The following is a 24,506-nucleotide window of genomic DNA, read 5'->3' as shown; positions in this document are numbered from 1 at the left end:
AGTCGCTTTACTGAAAATAATAAAAATACACCAATCTCAAGCAGTTTCTGAAGTAGCTCTTTGTTTCATATGTATTTAACTGAATTCCCTCGGGTTTCTAAGCATTTTTAAATACATTATATCATCATTTCAACTTCAGGACAAAGACATCAAATAAACAAAAAAACCCCAATGTAACAGCAGAGAGTACAGACGAGTTCTTCTCAAGTAGGAGGCAGCAAAAAAACAACAAGTTCTGTAGAATACAATCTATTCCTTTAAAAAGAACTGTTTATATCCTGTACAGTTGTGTCATTACTTGATAAAACCAGTGTTTTCCTGAGCATGAAGATTGGCAATATCTGCATCTCTGTAAAAACAGTGAAACTGAAAACTTCTATTTCTATTATTGAAGCTGCTTTAGCATGTTTGATTAAAAAAACTTCTTAAAATTTTTTTCTGTTGTGTATCTTTTTCATGGGTAGAGGCAGAGATAAGCCTACAAACCCAAGAAAAGACCGAATAGTACTGATGCCACTCAAACACACATACTATAGCTTGAAGGAATACTGAAGCATACTCATGAGATGAATGATACAGTCACACTTTGTAAAACCTGCTAACAGTATACCATAAAAGGAAAAAAAAAAAAAAAAGAGTCGAAAAGATGAGGTTCTATGGGTTTTTAAGAATCCTGCTGCAGCATTTTGTGATGATGGTACAAAATTATCTAATAGTTGTCCTGGCACTTCAGTAAGATTTGCAAGAACTAAAATTTATTGTAACTCTCAAGAATCTGTTGAAGACCTTTCCTAGATATAATTCAATTTACTTTAGTAACTTCAAAATGAAGCAATTGAAACAAACGACCGAATGGAGCCATTGCTACCAGCATATCCACCTATTTAAAAGTTTGCCATGACGTTACAGGTCACTGCTGCACACCTGGAAATGCTGCATGAATTCCAGAGTGACAGCAGTGGAAACGCTGAAATGGAACGTCATAGGAACTGTTATTAAGCTTGCATAAGCTCAGAACTAAGATGCTTAAAAAAAAAAAAAAAAAAAAGAAAGAAAGAAAGGAATTTGAATACAGTAGCTCCCGTACTGCAGATCTCCTGATCTAGATTTCGTAGATAAAAATATCCTGGAGCGCAGCCTCTCCGGGATGCTCCTGCGGCACCGGCGCGCTCGCAGGAGCGCACGGTCAGCGGCCTCCGCGGCGGCTCGATCCTGTTCCCCGGACACATCCCATTAACTCTATCCCATTAACTCCGATCCCGACCCGCGTCCATTGACGGGCAGCTACACCAGCTGTGCGCGCTCTGAGTCCGGCGCTGCCGAGCGCTCATCCTGCCCTGCCTCGCTCCCGCACCGCCCTTCGCCCGAGAACGCGAGCGTGGTACCGGGAACAAACCTCTCGGTCCCCCGTCTCAGCAGAGGCCATTCGACGCCCGCAGCAGCGGCACTGCCCGGCGAGCCCCTGCCCCTCGCCCGCCGCCCGGACGCCCTCCCGCGAACGCTGCCGCAGGAGCTGAGTCAGGATGGATGGAGGAGGCTGCCCGACCCCTGCGGGGGCCGGCACCGGCCTCCCTCCCCGGACAGGGCTGCGTCGGGGCCGCCGCCCGCGCTCCTGCCCCGACCCACCTGCGCGGAGCGGGGCGGGTTGCGGTGGCAGCGAGGGGGGACGGTCCCCTCGGGCGGGGAAGGGCCCCGGCCCGGGGCTCACCTGCACACCGTGATCAAGTTCCGCCTCTCCACCGCGGCGTTGCGGGACGGGACGCTCTTCCTCCGGGCGGAGACGTTGAGCCCCCCTAAGCCGAGGGACGCCATCTCCGCTGGGCAGGGCAGGTGCAGCCGCCGGGGCTGGCGCGGCGCCTTTGTTCCCGGCCTCCCGCTCTCCAGGATGCTGCGCCTGCCGCCGCCGCACGCGGACGAGAAGGAAGCGGACGAGGAGGCTCCCGAGCTTTTCCCGCTCCTCCTCCCGCTGCCCAGTCCCGGAGCGCCCGAGGCCGCGGCGTGTCGGGCGGGGATGCACGAGGTCCCCGCGGCGGGGGCGGCTCGGCCCCCCCCGCTCCCGGCAGCCGGGCGGCCGCAGCGCCGCAGAGCGCCGGCTCCGCCAGCCAATCAGCGCGCGGGGGGCGCGGCGCCGGCGCCGCCTGGCGGCGCTCCCGAGGGGCGGGGGGCGCTCCCCGGGCGCGCGCCCCCGGCGGAAGCGGCGCGGGGGCCGCACCTGAGGCGGCCGCGGGCGGCGGCGGCGGTCGGAGCCCTGAGGGAATCCTGCAGCTCTCCAAGTGTCTGTAAAATTGTGGTCTTCCTTTAATTGTTATCAGTTCTTTCCCTTCTAAGCGCGTTGGCGTCTAGAATGTGAGAGCTTACCTGGTTGTAGCTTTTAGAGTTTGAAATGCTGTCAGTTGTTAATTAGAATCATAGAACCACAGAATCATTAAGGTTGGGAAAAATCTCTGAGATCATCGAGTCCAGCCTTTGACTGAACATCACCATGTCAACTAGATGCCACTGAGTGCCACATCGGTTCTTGAACTCCTCCAGGACGAGACTCCATCGCCTCCCTGGGCAGTCTGTTGCAGTGCTGGACAATGCTTTATGAAATATTTAAGCTTTACAGGCCATGTTTGTGGGAATACGGGAATGAAGTGGGAATACACTTTGCCACCAAACTACAGCTGGCCCAGCCCTGAACTACAAAATGTTTGGAAGAGCTCTGGCTACAGGGCTTTGCCTTGGCATCAAGATGCAGAATTGCATGAAGTTCATGTCACTGGAAGACAGGAAGATAAAACACTTCAGAAGAAAGCCCAGCAGTAAACTGATTGTGGCTTGTGGCTGTGAAGGCGTAGATTTGGCTGTATAGTTGGGGATGTGTGAAACTGTATGGATTAATTTGATTTGCTTCCTTTATGCGAAGAAGTTCCCTTTCAGCCTAAGAAAATTATTTTGTTTGATTTACAGACTTTATTTGTTTGCAATAAGGGTGAATGGTGAAATAAATTTTGGCACAACTCTTCATTCTGCTGAGTTACGTACATAATACTCCTTAATGTGTCTGTTAAATTCCCAATCCATTCCTATTAATGAGACATAAAAATTTCCGTTTACTGACTTGCAAATCCCCACTGGATTATGGTTTCTTTGGAGAATATCCTTTGTAGATATGAAGCTATTTCTGACAGTTCCTGTCAAACAAGAATTGTGTCCAGCATAATTGTGTTACATGAAGAGGAATTATGTTGACATAAGAAGTTTGAAAAATAGATTACCATTTAGATGGCTATTTTTTCAAATGTAGTAGCATTTAAACTTTTTGCATCAGAAGATACCTCATAAATTGTTTCAAGTATTACTACTTACCAAAACTTCCCAGGTCATAATGTATTACTTGATATGCTGTATTCTTACCTCACTCAACATGTAACTGACTAAATTTGACCTAAGCTTTATCTTCTTTGAACCTGGTATGAAATGCTAAGTTAACTGTTCTGTCTTCTCTAAAGTAAAGCTTCTCCTGTGTTTGAGTGGATTTTTTCCGAAGAATATTACCGTTCAAATTCATTATACGGTAGTTTGTAATTTTGTTTCTGCCTCTCTTCCTCCCTACTCCAGAAACATCATAAAGAAATGGAGGCACAGGTAAATCTGAAGAAGGATATCCTTTCTTACATTAGAATTAAGAACAATACTTTTAAAATTAATTTTAAGAGGCTCTACAAGATTGAAACAAGCTGTTTGCTACTTTTTCTTTCAGACTGCCAAGGCAAAATGTTGCATGTGTTACCTGTTGCCTCCCAGAAATTAAAAGCCTGTCATCGGGTTTCTTTCTGCTTCTCAGAGGCTTTTTTAAGGCACATTGTTTCTGTAGCTTCTGTTAAGAGATTTGTGCAGATTGAGTAGACTTTCAATTAAATTCAAGCTAAGGCCGAAGTGGATTTAATCTCTACAGATGAGCAATTTCAGCTGCAAGGTTTATTGTTCTTGTTTGTTTTTCTGATTATAAATATACTGGATAATTACTAATATTTAACCAAGAAAAAAAAAAACAACAACCCAAAGAGAATAAACCAACAAAAGCCAGAACTTTTGTACATATATCAAAAACAGAAGTATCTTCTCGTTCTTCTCCTCTACCTTTTTCCCAGAAATGGCAAGTTTTTATTTTTATACTTGAAAGAGATTTAAGATTAAATCAGACTTATCTGCTGGACCAAGCCTTAGGTTTCAATATTAATAGGTTTTAGTCCTCAAGTAAATATATTTCCTTAAAATTGTTGCTTTCCTTCAAATATAGTTTATCTTCCACTACAGTCTTATCAAAGCAGAAAATGTAAAAAGGTCCTAGAAGACTTCAAAAGAATAAAGAATAATAATTTGAATATCATCAGCTGCTTTGGAAAGCTCAATAAGCTTATCAGGAAATTTACTCTGGTAAGTCTTAAATTCTTAAAGCCTCTCTGTAAGAAAAATAGACTAAGGGAAAGTCTTACTGCCTTCGATTAGCCAATGGGAGGATAGAGGAAGAGGCTTTTCTGAGGAGTGCAGAGCAAACGGACAAGGGGCAATTTCCAGAAGCTGCAACAAAGGGAAGATATTGGGAAAAATTCTTGATACAAAGATGTTTAAGCACCGGGATGCACAAGAGGCTGTTAGGGAACACATCTAGGACAACTGATTCCAATTGATAAAAGAGTTATTCCATATCATATTCCATTGTGCCCAGTGGTAAAAACTCAGGGAGAGAAAGAAGAAGCAGGGACATTTGAGTTGCACCATTTGTCTTCTCAAGTAACTGTTCCTGCTTTCCTGGAAATGGCTACAGATTTGCCCGTTGATGGGAAGCAGTAAGTGTATTCCTTATTTTGTTTTTCTCGCATACACTGCTTTGCTTCACTTATTAAACTGTCTTTAACTCAGCTCACAGTTTTTTCTCCTTTTCTAGTACAATTCTCTCTCCCATCCCACTGAGCAGAAGTGAATAAGTGGCTGCTGACCAGGATTAATCCACAAGTTGGCACTGTATTGTCATTTATAGTAGGAGAAAATGAAGTTGATCTCAAGCTATCACATAAGACTCCCTCAGTTAGGATCAAAACACAAATTGGTGTGATATGTGATATATTTTACTATTGTACTTTAGGGTAATTTTGAGTATACTGATAGTACGGAACTCATCTCATAGATTCCAGTCAGCTGCCTAGCTTTGTATAGGAACCAGTACTAAAACACAGGAAGTTTCACTTCAACATAAGGTAGAACCTTCCCTATGCTAAGAGCAGCAGAGCACTGCCACAGGCTGCCCAGGGAGGTCAAGGAGTGTCCCTCTCCAGAGACATTCAAAACTCTCCTGGACATGTTCCTGTGTCCTTGGTGAGACACCAAGAGGCACCTGGTCTCCAGGTGACCCTGTCTTGACAGGGGTTTGGACAAGATGATCTCCAGAGGCCTTTTCCAACCCTAACAGTTCTGTGACTCTATATATGTAGGAGGCATACATGCTTGCTCTTTATAATTTTGTGGTTTGAAATCATTTGGGCTTATTTTTTGCTTTGCTGGGCTTTTTTTTTTTATTGGCAGCATATCTGGGTATCCAAGAATATCTGATTTACCAACATCTTTGTACTGAAACATGATAGGTATGATTTGTAGTTGCACTTTTCCAAATTACTCTTTCCTACAAGAATTCTCAGAATAAGTCAATTTTTTTGATTATTTGTAGATCTTGTGCTTTGGCATTATTGCTTATCCTTATGTCTTAGAAAATCTGTACAGGAGCCTTTAAAAGAAAGGTTTGAGGGTATGTTAGAAGATGGAATTCCACCCACCTTCTTTTTTTGGCATACTGCTGATACTTCTGATACTTAGTTCTGTGGAAGGAAGGAATTGAGGAAAGAAGAGTACCATATGCCTTTTTAGAGGATACTTGGGTGACAGTCATGAACAGAAGGAGCATAAGAACAAAACTTGAATTTTACAAATTTATATCATCATAGTAGATTTGGCCAAGGAAAAGTAATGTGAAACACTGAAATATGAAGCATGTTTGTGATTTCAAATTGGAAAGATGTAAATTTCAATCTATGAGTATTAAAACTTGTTGCAAGTTGGTTTAAGGTTGCTTGCCTGAAATGAGCAAGAAAACAATATTTGAAGACATCATGACTTAAACACTGTAACTTTTGAAAGTTATGCTTTTGAGATTACTTGCAAGGTAGATGAGATTAATGCTTTATGCCATGCCGCATAAAATTTGATCTGTGTTAATTTCCCTTGATTATTCTTTTTACATATTCTAAAGTTACATTATGAAAAGTTATTACACTTTTCCTTTATGACTTAAAATATTTACGTTGCCACTTGATGGCCTCATTTGATCAGTTATATAAATAAAAAACGTAAGTTAAGATCCTTTTTCTTCACAGGTGTGCAATTCAAGCCTTGACAGGATTTTCCTACACAACCAGGAGTAATATATCCCTTTTTGCAATGAATATGTGGATGCTGTGCTGATTACTGCTGTGGTTCTCAAGGGTTGGAATCACTGATGTTGGGGTGGTCAGATTTAAGAGTTCTTCAGTAAGGGTAGAACTGAAGTGAACAATTTTTCTCCCCATTCTTCTTCTCCCATCCTTGAAGTTTTAATGCTCCACACTCCTTCTCAATCAAAACAAGCAGACGATCTTGTTTGCTACCAATAATTTAATTTTTTTATTTTTTATTATTTATTTTTAGGACTAGAATTTGTTCTGATTTTGCCAGGTTTCTTTCCTGCTTATTCTGCATCCTTAGTTCTTATTTTTCAGATTTTATTGTTTGAAAATGTTTTTCTGTACCACTTTTGTGAAACTATACCCCAAGTCTCCACCCCTCTGTGGTTCCATATTATTTGTATGATTAGCCATGTTACAAAATGCTAGTTTGTTGTTGCTGAGTTTGCTAGTTTATTGTACTTCTGTCTGGGTTCAAGGCAAGCAAATATTTATTATATCATGCTTAGGACACTTACTCGTAGAAATCTTCCTTGGCAAGCTTCATGTCAATTTCCCATGCCTTGCAAGCTCAGGAAGAGCAGGCTGGATGAGTGGATGGTGAGGTGGATTGAGCACTGTCTGAATGGCAGGTCTCAGAGGTGTTTGAGCAGTGGCACAGGGTCTAGTTGGAAGTGTCACTAGTGATGTCCCACAAGGTTCAATACTGGAATTGTTTAACTTGTTCATCAGTTACTTGGAAGTTACTTGGATGAAGGGGCAGATGCCTCCTTTTTTTAAACGCATCCAGGGATGGTGACTCCACCACCTCCCTGGGCAGATCATTCCAGTACTTTATCACTCTTTCCATGAAAAACTTTTTCCTAATATCTAACCCGTATTGCACTTGACGCAGCTTAAGACTGTGACCCCTTGTTCTGTCAGTTGCTGCCTGGAGAAAGAGACCAACCCCACCTGACTACAACCACCCTTCAGGGAGTTGTAAACAGTGATTAGGTCGCCTCTGAGTCTCCTTTTCTCCAGACTAAACAACCCCAGCTCCCTCAGCCATTCCCCACATGGTTTGTGTTCCAAGCCCTTCACCAGCCTCGCTGCCTCCTCTGGACATGCTCAAGAGTCTCAATGTCCTTCCTAAACTGAGGGGCCAGAGCTGGACACAGCACTCAAGGTGCAGCCTCACCAATGCTGAGTGCAGGTGGAGAGTGACCTTCCTGCTCCTGCTGGCCACGCTGTTCCTGATATAGGCCAGGGTGCCATTGGCCTTCTTGGCCACCAGGGCACACTGCTGGCTCATGTTTAGCCAGCTGTGGACGAGTAGTCCGAGGTCCCTTTCTGCCTGGGCACTGTCCAGCCGCACCGTCCCCAGCCTATAACACTGCAGGGGGTTATTTCGGCCAAAATGCAGGACTTGGCACTTGGACTTAGCAAGTTCACTGAAGACACAAAGCTGGGAGGAGTGGCTGATGCCCTGAGTGCTGTGCAGCCCTTCAGAGGGACCTTGACTGGCTGGAGGGACTGGCAGAGCAGAACCTTTTGAAATTCAACAGAGACAAATGCAGGGTCCTGTACCTGGGGAAGAATAACCCCACACACTAGTACAGGCCAGGAGCTGACCTGCTGGGAGGTAGCTCTGAGGAGAAGAATCTGAGGGTCCTGGTGGACAACAATCTGTCCATGAGCCAGCAGTGCCCTTGTGGCCTTGCAGGCCAGTAGTGTCCTGGGGGGCATTAGGAACAGAATTGCCAATAGGTCCAGGGAGGTGATCCTGCCCCTCTGCTCAGCCCTGGTGAGGCCACATCTGGACTGCTGTGTCCAGTTCTGGGCTCATCAGTACAAGGGAGAAATGGAGCTCCTGGAGTGGGTCCAGCAGAGGAGAACAAAGGTGATTAAGGGACAGGAATATCTTTCTTAGGATGAAAAACTGGGAGAACTGGGCCTGTTCAGCCTTGAGAAGAGACAACTGAGAGGGGACCTCATCCAGTGTCTGTCAGTATCTGAAAGGAGGGTGCCAAGAGGATGGACCAGGCTCTTCTCAGTGGTTCCAAGCAATAGGACAAAAGGAAATGGGGAGAAGCCAACGCATAGGAAATTGCACCTTTAACATGAGGAAGAGCTTCTTTACTGTGATGGTGACTGAGCATTGAAAGGAGCTTCCCTGGAAGGGAAACCACCTGTTCAGAAACCATCTGGATGCAATACTGAGTAATGGGCTCTAGGGTACCCTGTGTGAGCAGAGAGCTTGGACCAAATGACCTTCCAGCCTCAGGCATTTTGTGATTCCGTGATTCTGAACCCACAGTCTCACACTCTGCTGGCTCAAGGCTAGGTGCTGGCTCAGAGCAAGAAAGTTCACTGTCACCCTGCTTCAGTCTTGTCTTGTGATATTTTTGCAAAATCCATGTAGGTCTTTAGCAATTGTATAGCTCCAGATAGCCTCAGGTCTTCTGTCACACACTACAGCATATACTGCAAGCTGTAACAAAAAGACATCTCATTAACACACGGGTAATGATTTATGGCTAAAATATCTTGTAACAGTGCTTGGCTGTCCTCTAAAATTATCATAGTAGATTCAAGGTTTCTTCATCTTTCCTGATCCTAGTGGTTTTAATGTTCTGAAGTAATAAGTTCTTTCACTGCTTGATGCCTACTGATGATTTTTTTTTTTTTTTTTAGCTACTCACTCAGTTTTTTGTGATTCCTCAGTGTTTTTATTATAAAGATTCCAGTTGGCCCCAGGGTGCTGATGTTCTGGATATTATAATTCTGCTGGTGTAAGTGAACATTGCAAATGTTTACTCAAAATTATATAGATGAGAAACATTGAGTACTTATTTCTCTATACAGAGCACCATCTTCTGACAATTTCTACTGAAATACAAAGAAACAATTACGTGTATCTGTATCTGGTATTATATATCCTAGAATCATTAACTATTTGAGTTTACACTCAAGTAGCTACTGCTATTGTAGGAGCAATCCTCTGTTTCCATCGTGGAGCCTTTCAGACTGCATTTCTGTGGGACAGGACTCAGTGACTATAACCCTGTTTCTTACATGCCTTTCTGAATCTGTTAGTAGCCCATCGGTAATGCCCCTTACCTTCTATGCAGTGACTGATACATCTCTTCAGGCAACAGCAATGTGGATTGTGCATGTGCTGTTTTACAATCATCTCTGTGCCTTCTTCAGTATAGGATCTTGGCCTTCATTTCTCCTAAAATTACAGCTCTATTCCATTTCAGTACTTGACACTTCAGCCATCCTACACTCTGATTGTCCCATAACGTGTGTGCTGGTGATTACTGCTTAAAGAGTCTACTGATACTAGTAGGTTTACAATGTTAATAGCACTTTCTATTTCCAATGCCTTTTTCTCTCTAAAACTATTAAGAGTAAATGCTTTGTTCACAGTAACATGCACTCTAATTAATTTGTTGCTACTATATAGTAATTGTAAACATAAAATTTTGAATTTTCTCTCAACTGGAATCTTTGGTTAAAAAAGTTAACCACATCAAGAACAAAATGCTGTGAAATAAACTTTTGACCTCTTTTTTTTTTTTTAATTTTGGTTTCAACTTCACTTCTGGTTTTCACACTTTGTTTACTTCACTTCTGGTTTTCTTAGTTTAACTGTCTCTGGTGTTTCCCACTCATTTTTCAGTTGCTGAGAGGGTCAAGGTTCCATCACAATTGTTGTGCATTACTTTGATTTCTATCCAAGTAAATAGAAATAAAATATCCAAGTTATGTTTGTATGCAGCTTCAAGTGCCCATAACACATTCCCTTAAAATCAGATACGTTTGTTAAAATCACAAGATTATTTTTGGCATTGTGGAACGTAGATGATGTTGTTTAGCCCTTGAATTTGTTTTCCACAATTTTAAAATAGTGGAGACATGTATCTAATGTTCTCATTGTCTTTGGTACAAAAGAGTACTGTCACTGTTACTACAGGTAAGGTAAGGTCTATTATCAATAAAGAGTAGGATGCTTACTACTTCCCTTGTTATGCAAGCAAATACTCAAAATTTTGAATCTAATATAGTTAATAATAAAAATAAAAACAGGTAAACTTCACTCAGACAAAACTTAATAATTAATTTACATTGCTTCTTTTAAAAGCCTTTCTGCTGGCAATAATTGTGGTGAGACTTCCCTTATGCACTCTTAAATTTTAATAGCAACATTTATAACGTAGCATTCTTGCTTTTGTTAGATTGTTTACCTTGCCATAATTAAAATTGAAACTGGAACTATTTAGGCTATTTTTCATTTATGAGTTTATCTTGATATACATAAGATCCTGCTTTGTTTATAATTGGAGCTAGTTCATCCCATTTGCAGTTTAGATTGTAAGCCTGTGTGGAAAATATGCCACATTAATTTCTATCCTCCTTGCCATTCTGCAAAGTAGTGGTTCATTCTTGTTTGTTTACTCGTGCATTGAGCATTCCTTCCCATCTGAGTTGCTATAGCAACATTAATCTCTTTCCATGTGTTTAGATAGGGTCAGTAGCCATTTTTCAGTTAAAACATTAGGCAGACTTTTTTTCTCCCAGGCATAGCTCTAAATCACATGAAATTGGGAAAAGCTGTGGCTCACAGGTCCTTACAATGACAAGATGATGCAATATCCCAAACCTTTCTGTAATTTTTCACCTTTTGGCTTAGTGCTATTTTTATAGTACTATTGGGCTGTTCAATTTACCTTGAACTGCAAGTTCACAGCAAAGTGGAGCCTTTCCTTTTTTCACAGGCTTTCACATTATTCCTTGATGATTTTCACTGGAATATATGTTCCTTGTCTCAAATAAATTTTTTGGTTTAAATTGCATCTGGAAAATACAATGATAAATGCCTGCATGGTGGTACACTAGGCTATAGCTTTCTTTACTGAATTACCTCAGCCCACTTTGTCAGTGAGTCTAGAATTAGGAAACCACGCTTACTCCCACTTTGCATGATATGTGGGACTAAGATGGGACTGCACCAGTTCTGGTGTAGTCTGTTTGTATCCTAGCCTATTGTCCTGGGTTTAGCTAGGATAGAGTTCATTTTCTCCTGATGTTTCTCACTGATGTTTTGGCTGTTGCTAAGTAGTGTTTACCCTGAGTCAAGGACTTCTTAGTTTCCCATGTTCTGCCAGTGAAGAGCTGCATAAGAAGCTGGGGCCAGGGGGAGCACAGTAGGACAGCTGACACGAGATGGTCAAAGGAATATTTCCTACCAGAGAACGCCATAGAGGCTGGGGAAGTTGGCTGGGAGGAGCCGATCACAGCTCAGGGATGGCTGAGTATCATTTAGTGAGTAGTGAGCAAACATCTTGTGCGTCACTTATTTCTCCTGGGTTTTATCTCCCTCTCTCTCTCTCTCTCTTTCATTATTATTGCTACTATTATTATTGTTGTTGTTGTATTTTACTTTGCTTCAGTTATTAAACTTTTCCTAGGTTAACCCCCCAGTTTTTACTTCTTCCTGTTCTGCTTCCCATTGCACTGGGCAGAGAGTGAGTGGCTGTGTGGCATTTAGTTGCCATCTGGAATTAGACCATAGCAAAAATGGTTCATGAATTCTCTAATGTTTTAATTTTATTTTCTCCTAGTGGGGGTATTCACCACAGCACAAATGAAGCAATTATGCACCCATTTGTCTTCATGTTTGGGCAACTAGCTGCCTGCTAATATTCCCTTTTGCATTCAAGCACTCCCTACATGATATTGCTCATGCACCTAAAACCAAATCTATTTAAAGTGTACATAGTGCTGTTTATGTACAGGTGCTTTTTACTTGGCCACAGTACACTCTCTATGCTTCACATGTCTACCAGCTTCTATGGTAATTGCCCCTCAATTTCCTCATTTCCATGTTGTGAAGTTGCTCTATCTTTTTATACCTTGTTTTGTATGATTTTCTTTGGTTTGTTTGCCAGCTGGGTTTGACATTTCTTCCGTTTGTTCCAATGTCAGATCTACTGGGACTACCACAACCTTGACAAGAGTGTGTGCTTGACTATTCCAAGATTGTTACTTCTGTATGTTTCTTTTTGGTAGGCTTTTACATGACCTGCTTTTTTTTTTTTCTTTTTTTTACTCTGCTTTTATTAACCTATGTTCAGGATTTCCTTTCCATGATGGAGAGGCTACCAGATTTCCATTCTGTGTTTGTAGGTAATTTTTATTCTACTTTGGTAGCCAAATAGTTAAAGCTTGATGTATCCGGTCTGAAAGTAAGTATGAAGCTAGGTCATTTCCTTTGGGTTTCTCTTTTAACATCATTAGCAGAGCTTGTGGCTCTGTTGCTTGTGCAGAGTGAAGGCAGACAGCTCTTTTTATTTTTCCCAGCATATCTAATAGAGAATTTTTCATACTTTTGATAAAAGCTGGAGCCATTTGTGAACCACACTGAATAACCTGTGGCACGAAGTCAATAACGGAGCTTATGTCCAGTGAGAGACACATTAACAGGTAAAGTGCACTTCTGTTCTTTCCAGTGGTTAAAAACCCTATAGAGCTAGTGATAAATTCTTGCCTTATTCTACAGAAAACTCTTATTTATAAAAGCCAGCATGTATCCGGTTAGCCTCGTTTGATATATATCCAGTTTATACTTTTCCACTGATTATGTACTTCAGTAGAACATATGTGATATGTACTTTAGTGGAGCATGTGTGATATGGACTACTGCAAAGCAGCCTCTAGTGATTTATACCCAAAGCTAATTGCTTATACTATGCTAAACCTGTTTTTTAATATGGAATACAGTTTTTTTTCCCCTCACAAATCTTAAGGATCTCAAAGCAAAACCATTTTATTTCTGTGTTCTTTAAACAGCACTGTGTAGATTGGTAGTGGCCAGCTGAACATGAATCTGCTTACTGCAATGTGCATCTAAATGCTAGCATTTGAACTAGTGCAGTTTTACTTCTTTTTTTTCTTTCCATTCTGTTTTGTGAGATTTCTTCACTAATTTGATTAGTGGCTTACTAATTTCTGCAAATATGATTCCCACAAAAATGTAAGCAGCTGCAAAAGTGAAACAAATACAATTTTTACATGCATGGACTCTCATATTCAATTCTACCCTTTGCTGATGCCAGTATCACCATTCCTTCTTCTAATACACCTAAAATTATTACTGAATATTTCACTTTAGATTATACCTGAGTTTTGTCATGATGAACTTTGAAGCCTATGTACTTGAGTTTTGTCATGATCAACTTTGAAGCCTATGTTTTGAGTAATGCTGGCTACTTCTTGAGTATATTCCCAAACTTTCAGTTTTTCCATGTACTGACATGTCATTCATGTATGGTATGACATAACACATTGTGATGGTAATTTCATGCATATGTGATACGTTTGATGTGAAAGTCTTGAGGAACATAGAAAAAGAACATTACTTTCTCTCACAGCTTAATGTTTGTTGTTACTAGATCTGGTCTGTTAGTGGAATTGCAAAGAAAGCTCTAGTTAAATCAGTAACAAAATACCCGTCAAATATTCTGCTTAGTGTTACAGGCATACAAACAACGTGAGAGATGGCTATGTTATTTAAGTGTTAAAATCTCACTTTTAGCTTTCTTTCTTTGCTTTTAACCCTGGACAAATAGGATGTTAAAATAATAGGTCTCTGTACTAAGAGCTTGCTTTCAGTAAACTTGTTGATGGTGGATTGGAGTCCTTCCTCTGCCATTAAAATGCAATTTCTATTTTTTCCCATTTTAAATTACAGACACAAAACTTGAGGAAATTCTGTTACCCAAATATCCACTGTTTTTATTTCCTCCGGATTCCTAATAACAAAGCATCAATGACTTGCAGGAATCACTCCACCCTCACCTCCCACTGGTCAGGCCCAATTTCACAAACATCCGTAGCAAAATCTGCGGCTAATTCATTTTGTTTCAACAATGCTGTGCCAATAATTCCCTGGTGTTCCTAAAAGGGATCCTCCCACTCCTGAAGGAACAGGAGAAGGAGACTCCTGAACTTGGCAGCTATTTAATTGCAGGCAGAGATCTTAATACAGATACTTGAACATCCTTTCATGCATATGATGCAGGTAAGTTTTGTCATTTTTCCTCTTTCTTGGGCTATAGCTGGAACAAATATTTGTTGAAGAGTGGTTATTGATACTACTGTATCAATTAACATCATGGCATTAGTGGTAGTTAAAGTTCTTCCCTTGACCACCCAGGACTAATATTGTTACTGGCCATTTCCATTGGTTATATTGTAATTTTACCACTAGACCAGGGAAAGTAGACAGCAGAGTCTCCCTAGTCTTTGTTATTGAAAGGAAGAGACGGTGTCTGAGGGCTTCGCTGAGAGGGACCTATTATTTTTTGTAGTTTTCTTTCCTCATGATTTTTTATTTACTTGACAAAATGAGTCAGCAAGGAATTTATGTATTCTATCCCATTTTCTCAAATCTTTGCCTCTTTTTCTCAAATCTTACCGTATTTGCTTCCTGCAGTTTCACTGATGTCCACTAAAGGAAGTTTTTATCATATTGTCCAAGAATATTATGCAGCTACCATTACCATCTCTTTACATAAAGAGCTAATCCCACGCTGAGGACTGTTTTTCCTTTTCTGTTGTTTTTATCGTTATTTTAAATGAAGGCTGTGGATCATTTAAGATGGTATTTCTGAAAATTACAATCTGTAATATCCACAGCGTGTAGACCTTTTATTAGATCCACAGGACTGGGATTTCCTTGTATTCTTTCTTACCTTCATTACCTTGTCTGTTTTCCTTCTCCATACCTGCTGAAGCCAAATTTGCAGCTCTTCCTACTGTAGCTGTGCTTGATTCACAGGTTTGATAATTACTCTTGCTAACTTAAGTCTTGTACCACTGCTAGTTGAAAGCCAGTGGTTCTATTAGATCAGATACATTCCCAGATTCCAATACCAACAATTATCCCGGGATTCACAGTATTTTATCTTTTCATCTCATTCTAGGTGGAATAACCTGCTAATCAAGTCTCTTGTCATGGCTCAGATAACTGTTCTGAGACATCTACCTACTAAATTTCTTACAGGAAATTTTTCCTGCAGGATAGGTGATAATCATACTCCATTCTGAGACTTCTTTACTCGTTAAGGAAAGCTAATCCTTTAGTCTCAAAAGCCCCATTTTAAAAGTTTCTAAATTCAGTGGCCTCAAGTTTTATGTAAACACTCTTGCTAGCTTTGCAGTCAGATCAGCTGCTATTGTTGTAATAATCTCCCACATTTTAGGACCAGCACAACCCAAGCAGGAGTAACCAGTGGGATGCATTCTTTTTTTACCACTGTTTTGGTTTTAACAGCATAACTGGGTGATAAAAGCCTATTTTGTGGTCACTTTAACCTGAATTTTCAGTATAATTTTTTAATATATAATTTTCAGTTGTGTTCTGAGTTTCCCTTATATCCTTGTATGTTGACAGTTGTGTTCTGAGTGAGAGATATTGAAGTAAAAGGGCTTTCTGAGTGTACAGAAATCCATCTGTGCAGTAGAGGTTTCAGGGTGTGTCTTCAAGTTAGTAAGTGACTCTGCAGAAACTATAAGGTAAACCTAGTAATCAGAAATTGAGAATCTACTTTTAAACATCCAGATGCAAAGAGAGACAAAAGCCTGAATGTTCTTATTATCAGTTAGATCAAAACTGATGCACAACAGAGGTAATATTTTGGTAACATTTGCCATTATTTCTACTCATATTTTCCTGATATAGAAGATATACATATATATTTTTCCTTTTCTGTTGCTCACCCCTCATTTTTCATGTATTCATCTAAATATATATGAAGAAGAAGTGGATTTTCAGAGTAAAGTAATTATTCTTTTCCTCTATTTCCTATCATGGTTTAACATTAATGTATGCATGAGTCGTCTGATATGGCATGACAATCAAGTCCTTGTCTGTATCCACGTTATCTGTTGGGAGGAGATCAGTTTACTTAGCTTACCATTATCAGAATAGCCTCTCCTATGAATACTGTGGCAGCACAAAGGATGTTTTAATGACTACCATAGGGATGGCACATAAAAAGAAACAAGATAACTTTTACTGTTCTTGAGGTTATAATGTTTATGGGGAACATCTTATTATGAAATCTTGAGGTACGCATTATTCTGTCTGCCCAATGTCACCCTCTTGTAAAACAGAAAATTTTCAATTCTAGTGCTGGATTTAATGGAGTAAGGTGAACTCTGTAACAAATTAAATGCAATGACACAATCCAACGTCCAGTCCATGAAAAGACCATGTACTCATGGTGACTTAGACTTAGCTTCATTTTTAGGCCTTAAGGAAATATGTACACACATGCTTTCCCTGAGAGACCTACCACTTTTGAATAGTTCTGTTTACTCGATAGATTTACAGGTGGAAATCTATTAGGAAAGCAGGTTGTAAGTTTACTCTGGGAAGCAATGCATCACACCAGTATTCAGAAAGAGATTTTGTCACATATATGTTTGGAACAAAATGAAGTACTGTATTTCAATAATTTTTGTTCTTGTAAACATATAATTTCAATACACTGTAGATTATCCAATTGGTGTGTGAGAAATTCTTCTGGTCCTGTCACATACAGTAATAAGCATCTTTCTTTGCTAATGTGTTGCCACGGTGTTCCATCGATAACCTGGGCAGATATGTTCTCCTCCCCCATGTGCACCATACCATGGAATCAGTTTCGTTATAAGACTTGGCCTGGTTCTGGTTACACTTGCTTATAACTGCCAGCTCAGTGGATGTCTTAATGAACTGATTGTCAGCCATGCGTGATCACTGCAGAAATCATCTGTCTTCTTTAGGCTGTGGGATAATTTAGCAATATATCCATCCTCAGACACCATGAAAAATCCTATAATGTCTTCTGCAAATGCTCCATGCCGTGGAGTCACTGCTAGGATTTTTCCTCAATTGGTTAGATAAAAGGCTTTTTTTGCATGCCAAGTACCATAGATACTCAGCAGAAGTAGTTTAAAAAAGATCAGTTTTCTAAATTTGGTTCTGCTTGGTAGTACTGACTATTCAAAGAACCTCAGAGGATGTTCCCATTGAGGAATCTCAGTAGCATTTAATAAGCATGCTTTGCCCGCAGGCAATCTCTGGATCCTTAGGACATTGGCTAATTTCTACTGGAACAGCATTCCTTGTGTGCCAGGTGCAGACAATGAATACCAGGAGAGCAGACTTCTTGCAGTAGGCGGTATCTCAGTTTGCCTGAGATAGGTACTTGAATGAGATTCTCAGTTGCTTCCTGAACATTTTCCATACTAACAAACTCATTTGCTGTCATTGAGTGGTGATATAGAAACAGGACTGCTCTGAGCACCTTATTCAATCAGGGTGAGCTGTTAATCATTCACGATTTATTGTTGACTATAAAAATAAATCAAGGAATTCCATTTAGTATCACTCAGACAGGGTCACGTGTCATTGCATGCAAGCAGAATGTAAACTGTACAGAGGCCATGACACAGGGCTGAGTCAGATAGGGGGATGTCTAGAGTGCAAAGAGTCAGAAAGTTGGAATATGAGCAGAGATCACTTTGTTCCTTCAATTATCATCGTGTGGTGCTGCAACACTGTCCAAAGCCTTGTGCTTCAAGACTCCTCATGAATATCAACTTTCTGGGGAGCCACTTGCCAGTCCTTCTGGCTCTGACCTGCAGCCTTTATCGCCCATTCTGTCTGGGAAGTAGGAAATCATGTTGTGATTTCACTGCCTGCATATGGAAGGGGAAGAACATTGAGGAAGACCTCTGAGGCTTGCTGATTAGTTAAATATTGTGTATGGGTGCTTTCTTCTGTTTCTTGGTGGGAAGATCTGAATTTACTAATATTACTCATAGGAGTTTGACCTTGATTAGCACTTCTTAAGTTTCATTGATTGCATTACTGTTTAATATGTTATGTCACTTTTACACAAAGTTTATACTTAGACATCAGTAAGAAATTAATAAGAAAAACACCCTGAAATCTGGATTTGCAAGGCAAAAGTCTAATAAATTCAAGTTTCAGTGGGAAATGTATGAGAAAATGTTGATCTTCCCTTAACAAGGATAATCTCTGCAGAGTGAGCTATAAACTTTGTTGCAATCTACATACGTTTTAATGATTTTACAACGAATTTATGGAAATTAGGATTAAAGATCATTTATGGAATTAGGGAAATGGGGACTTTAGAGAAGATGCAGGTAGATTAAACAGACATTAGAGCATCTAATCTGAGTCGTTAGAAAGACTGCAGGCAAGTGCCTTACTGTAGCCACAATGTAACTGGCCACAAAATAGAGAAATCTGATTTTTTAATTGCTGAAGTCCTGCATGGTGAAAGAGTTATTTCCTCCAGTCTCTTTAGAACTGCTTCTTGCAAAACGATCACATGCAGACATATCTTGATATCATAACTGGAATCTTTCTGGCAAGTCTCCCTGGATTGTTGTCAGGCATCATTGGTGTTAATGTGTAAGGCAGAGGTGTGGCACAAGGCAGATGTTTTTGAAAGCAGAAATTATTTGAGGGACCATTACCTCTTTTGCCTATGTTTATGGTTGTTTGAAAGGTTTGGAGCTTGTGAATGTGTGTCTGCGTTGTATCCAATTGCCTGTAGAAACACATCTACCTTAGAGTGCACAATCATTTGTTTTACAGTAAATATCAAAAAGGAACAAAGCAATTTGACTGTGGTTAAAGACTAACATGCAGAACGTGGTCATAGTGCCATAATGTGATTATTTTTAGTCATTTCACCACAGCAACGAAATCCAATGTCTAAGATCAAGTAAAATAAGTAAATATACTTCCATACTGCTACAGAAAATGGAAGTCAAATTACTTAGAGAAATTAAAAATATTTGCCTATTATTGAAATAACCCCTAGTCTGGGGCTACTTTCCTGAAAAAACCCCAAAGCTTTGAAACAGTTTGCATCCAGAGAATAGTAATGTCAAAGATCAATAGCACCAATTCTGCCTAGAGGGGTTATAGGAAATGGGGTGGGGAGTGGGGGGATGTTTGTTTATTTTGGTTTAGGGTTTTGTTTTTGTTAGTATTTTTCGTTGAGAGAGGACAGGCAACACTTGTGAAAGCAGCATTAAAATTGTGGAAGTACTGTACAGTGAAGTGGAAGAAGTTCTTCCTATTTGTCGTGGACAGGGAAGGGATAACAGGTCTAACATATCTCAAGGACAATTCATGTTAGACATTGAAAAAGCCTCCAAGTAGTTCAGATAGTCTGAAATTTTCCATCTTTGCTTTTGGTAACTAACGACAGAGGTGCAGAATTCAAACACACACACTTGATGTGATCTGAAGGAAGGAAGGAGAATGGACAGGATGGCATTTTGACATTATAAAACTTGAAATTCAGTATTACTGGGAAGAAGCTGAATGAGAGGTTTTTCATTCTCATAATTTCCTGTATGATCTAGACATTTTGTAAATAGTATGGAATAGAATGCAAGTATTTAGAAAATATGGCTTTGGATACTATTGTACAAGGGAATAAGTCAATAGCTTTGATTTCTATACAAAATATAATATTCATGCTGTTATATGTTGCGTATGTAGGGAGTTTGTAAACTCCTTTCCTTGTTTCTCAGGTGTTCAGCTGTCTGTGATCCAAGACAAGCGTAACCATCTTTCAGACCTTTGACGAAATTTCTTAATTTGGAACAAGAACTGCAAAGAGGTTGATAAAATGGGCTTCTGCAAGGTAAGAAAGGTTGCAGACAGAGGTAAGACTCTTGACTTGGAGTTAAGCAGCAGTTTAGGGATTCAAGAGAAAAAAACATCATCATGAAAAGAAATAAAATCCTAAGGGAAAAGCAGGGCTTTGGAAGACAGCAATTCAGTCCCAGTGAGGATCCATTCCAGGGGCACTAGAAACTGGCTTGGCTAACAAAGGACTTCTTGGCCAACAAAGATTTTTCCTGTTTCTTGCTTCAGGGCACTGAACATACCAACATTCAGTTTAGTATTTCATTAATTCAAGTTATCAAAAAACGGTAATGTATGGTAACTAATCAGTAACTGCTGAATACTTTTAAGCTGTGTGTATTCAGTTGACAAAGGGCTCTTTGTGCATGGCAAAAGGTGGCTGTCCAACCAAAGCCACTCAGTGAAGGAAGGATTATGTCTACTGTTACAATGTTACCAGGCAGATCCTTGCCTATAAAAGTTATATGGACAAAAATTGGACCTGTCGTAGTATTATGTATTTTAATCAGATTTAAGTGGGAAAAATGTTTTCCAACCTCACAAAAAGTAATTTTGTTTATATTTTCTCATCAGTTTTCATTTGTAAAATAAAGTCCTGAACATTTTTAAAGCCTTAATGCTCTGTACTACATTTCTTTAAATCAATTTTTCTAACTGTAGTAATAATGTAACTTTAAATGAAACTATCCAGCAAGTAAAGATTAAGTTTTCAGAAACAAGACTGAGATTGTAAAGCTGAAAACTGGCACATCAGTAGTAGGAATCTAGTGACATTAGTTTGTGGCAGTCTGCCTTGTGAGAATAAACAATTAACTCCAAATCAAATCACAGACAATAAGAGTGAAGTTTTGTAATTTTAAAACATGCTTTCAGAATAGACTTTCCTTTTAAACACAAAAAGAAGATTGATGCTTACATTAACTTGATTTGTTCTCATGCTTCATCCAGGAAAAACAAAATGTCCAGCAACTACAATAATTATCATATATAATAATAATAATAACTATAATAATTATCAGCTGTCGCTGAGCGTACAGCATAGTTAAAGGAACACAAAATTCTCAGTTTCTGACAGTATAATAATTCCCTTCATATAGGACAATTCTCATTGACAGAATGGTATCCAAGCTGGCAACATTCCTTTACAGAGTATTATTCTTTTTCAGCCCTGATTAACAGGCAGTTAAACAGAACAGGAGTTCTCCTAGTACCGTAAATCAGAGGTTCTTCAGAGGTGTTCTGATCTATGCTAGGGTTGAATGTCATTGAGGAATCATTACAGAATTCCTGCAATCCTTTCCAGCATTTTGCCTACCTGGCTCTTATTGGAAAATCCAACTTTCCATCTTTAAATTGAAAAGAAGAAAAAAACAGTTTGTGTGATTTTCTCTGGTCACAACATATTCAGACGGTGAAGTAATCGCTTCAGTTTCTTGTCTTGTTTACTACTTTTGTTAATAAGTATATAAAAATGTTCATTTTTCTTGATATTGTTTAGAAAATTTTGAAGGCATCATGCCATCATTTCACAACAGTTTATCTGTGATGTCAAAGTTAGATTTCTTTGACATTTCTGTGTCAGTAGTTCCAATATCATGTCTCAATTGATGATGTGCTGGCCTGCATCAGATTAAAAAATTCATAGATCTAATGTGTGATTTGTGGGCTGAGGTTTTCTCAACGTAAACTAGTTTTTAGAAGCATAAATAGTTGAAACTTCACCACAAAACCTGAGAGCCCTATTTTTCAAATGCCTTTTTCTGCAATTTCAAAAACTCTTATCACATGATGAATTTGGTAATAAAATATTAAGACATTTTGACACAAGAAGGGAATTGGATAAGTAAATTTAGATAATTAAATACAGGAAAACAATCTGAAATAATTAATTGTGAATACAGTACAGGATGATCTGTATATAACTAACTTTACTGCAGTCCAAAAATTATGATCATGCAAACTACAACTTAAATAACAGAGTTATACTGAGAAGTTTGGTATATGGTCTGTAAGAACAATTACTCAGAGAAGGATTTAAGGTTTAGTTTATTGTGCCAATGCAATCTCTAATTATACTGGAGTGTGCAAGAGAGATTATTCAAACCATGCATTTATAACACCTAAGAGAAGGGAATTAAGTGTGCCTCGATCTACAGAATTAATGTTGACAGAACATTTCAAGGGACCTATGATCATCTTTCAAACATGTAAAAGGTATTTATGCTTCAAATTCTAAAGAAGATGTGTGAATATAATGCAGAAGCAAAGTTTGTCAGGCAAAGTGAAATCAGCTACTGTCTTAATAAAGAGGAGATTGAGTAAACTTTATGAATATATATATTTTCACATAGAAAATATATCTGATGATGCAGAGCTTCACATCAATTGTAATATCCAAGAAGTATTGTTCTATCTTCAATTAAACAATGTCTGTGAGGGGAAATGGAGCATAGAAGCAGTTAGCCAACAGGTGTAACAAACTTAGGACCACTTGCAATTTTTAATATAAAATTAGAAGTTTCCCTCTTGTACAGGATTTGCTTTGCTTGCCTGACCTGATGAGTCACTTTAGAGAACTTTCAACTGGCTAAAATCTCTTAAAATATTTACTCCATAACTCAATAGACGTAGCTCTTTGAGCTGCAGTTGTCATTATCTTCATAAAATCCCACTGATCCCCTGTTGGATAGGGCTGATATGGACTTGTAGCAGAGCTTCAGACAGTCCAGGTGGATGAAACTTATCAGCCATTCTTTACCTGCTTCTGCAACCAGGGATTTGAATTATCCAACAGTTTCCATATTACCAGATCTTTGCTTCTTCTAATCATAGTGTAACAAACTGGTTTGAGAAGGAATTTTAAGTTGTTTATGAGCCTTAAATAGCTCAAAGGTCATAGATTGGTCATCTCTGTTTAAATCTCTCTTCTGTGAGAAATTTGTGACTAGTAAGTAGAAACAGAAAAAAACCAAAACAGTTTATTTTATCTTGAGCTATTGAATGATCAGGACACTCTGCTTTCAAGACATCTTTACTTAGCATCCAGTCAATGTCTACTTGATACAGGCAATGTCTGTACAAGATTTCATGCTTCAAATCTTTGGCCTATAGAACTAAAAATTCCCCCTTGATGGCATCAAAGATTGGCTAAAACTGAGGGTAAGCTGTTTATTAAACCAAATAATTAATCTGAGAGAAGACAGTATTTTTCAAACACCAGCTTTATGAGTCCTGCTAATGTATTTAGGGCAAAACTAGTCACCAGACTTTGGATGAGAAAGTGTTTCTCCTCAGATTGGATTGACTGGCACCTACGTTGTTTCTAGATGATTTTGTACATCTTTGGTTGTGAAGCAGCTTGTTGACCTACATGGTTTTTATATACTCAGGTAATGTGCCGTGGTGATGCCTCAGGTTCTTCTGTTGGCTCATTTTACAGATTTAATCTCTTCAGGCAGAAATTATATATTCTCATCCAAATCATCAGTTAAGATACAAGATATTAGAAGAAAGATTTAGTGATCTTCTCTGATTTCAAATTCCCTACAATTGTAGAGCTATGTGACTGAACAAACTACAGAAGCTATAGAGAAGTTACAGAACTTTGTATTTTATTACATAGATGTAAAATACTGTACTTCCCCAATTTTCCCACTTTTTAATATCAATTTATTTGCTTCAGCTCCTAGCGTGATAAAACCAGATGTCTTTCATTTTCTTTGCTTACTGTATGCAGGCAAGAGAAACTCTGGTAAAAATTGCTCTTCTGTTTCATTTCTGTTTCTTATCGTGATTAGCCTGCAATAGCATTGAGACATTGCAATGAGATAACAGAACATCATGAGAGATCTCATAGTTCTCTCTATTTTCTGTTTAAGACAAAACAGTTGTGCAAGCACTGCATATACTATTTCCTTTTTTTAAAAATCAGTTGAATTTTCTTTAAAGATTCTTACTTTAGTTTTTTTGGTTCCCACTGAAATAATTGGACCAGTGCATTAAGATCAAATCCAGGAAAGCATTTAGGCACACAAGTTAAAATCCAGTACTCCCAGTAACTGCTGTGAATAGATTTCTATATCACAATGACTTTTGATTAACATATAATACTTATTGGCTCTTTATATTCTGCTTGACTGGCAATGCTAAACTACCCTTTCTAAAGTAATCCCCAATCTTATAAGACTATCTCTATTCCAAAACATTATAAAATACCATTTCACTAACATTTTGATATTACAGGCATGCCTGACAAAAAGGAACAAAAATAATTTCTTCTGGGTAATTATCAGATT

General features: G+C 39.2%; 2 protein-coding genes across 4 annotated transcripts in view; one reads left to right on the top strand and one right to left on the bottom strand.

Annotated features, from left to right (window-relative positions):
* The window catches only part of RUNDC3B (RUN domain containing 3B), a 51,523-nt gene extending 49,468 nt beyond the window's left edge, over nt 1-2,055 (bottom strand). Inside the window, exon 1 of one of the 2 annotated variants that reach the window (XM_014875699.2) lies at nt 1,709-2,055. In XM_014875699.2, coding sequence (XP_014731185.2) covers nt 1,709-1,812 — 104 coding nt within the window. In that variant the 5' untranslated portion in view covers nt 1,813-2,055. Of the gene's footprint in view, nt 1-1,396; nt 1,579-1,708 lie in introns of those variants that run through there. The other variant, XM_088161296.1, reaches the window with a different exon arrangement.
* A 10,755-nt stretch (nt 2,056-12,810) lies between these two features.
* Nucleotides 12,811-24,506, top strand: part of ABCB1 (ATP binding cassette subfamily B member 1) — a 48,608-nt gene continuing 36,912 nt past the window's right edge. Inside the window, exons 1-2 of one of the 2 annotated variants that reach the window (XM_014875658.2) lie at nt 12,811-12,950; nt 20,094-20,206. The gene's annotated coding sequence lies outside the window, so the exon portion shown is untranslated. Of the gene's footprint in view, nt 12,951-14,412; nt 14,548-20,093; nt 20,207-24,506 lie in introns of those variants that run through there. The other variant, XM_088161239.1, reaches the window with a different exon arrangement.

The sequence above is a fragment of the Sturnus vulgaris genome, chromosome 1, assembly GCF_052056855.1.
Source record: "Sturnus vulgaris isolate bStuVul1 chromosome 1, bStuVul1.hap1, whole genome shotgun sequence".
Taxonomy (NCBI): domain Eukaryota; kingdom Metazoa; phylum Chordata; class Aves; order Passeriformes; family Sturnidae; genus Sturnus; species Sturnus vulgaris.
This window is presented reverse-complemented; position numbering and strand designations above follow the sequence as displayed.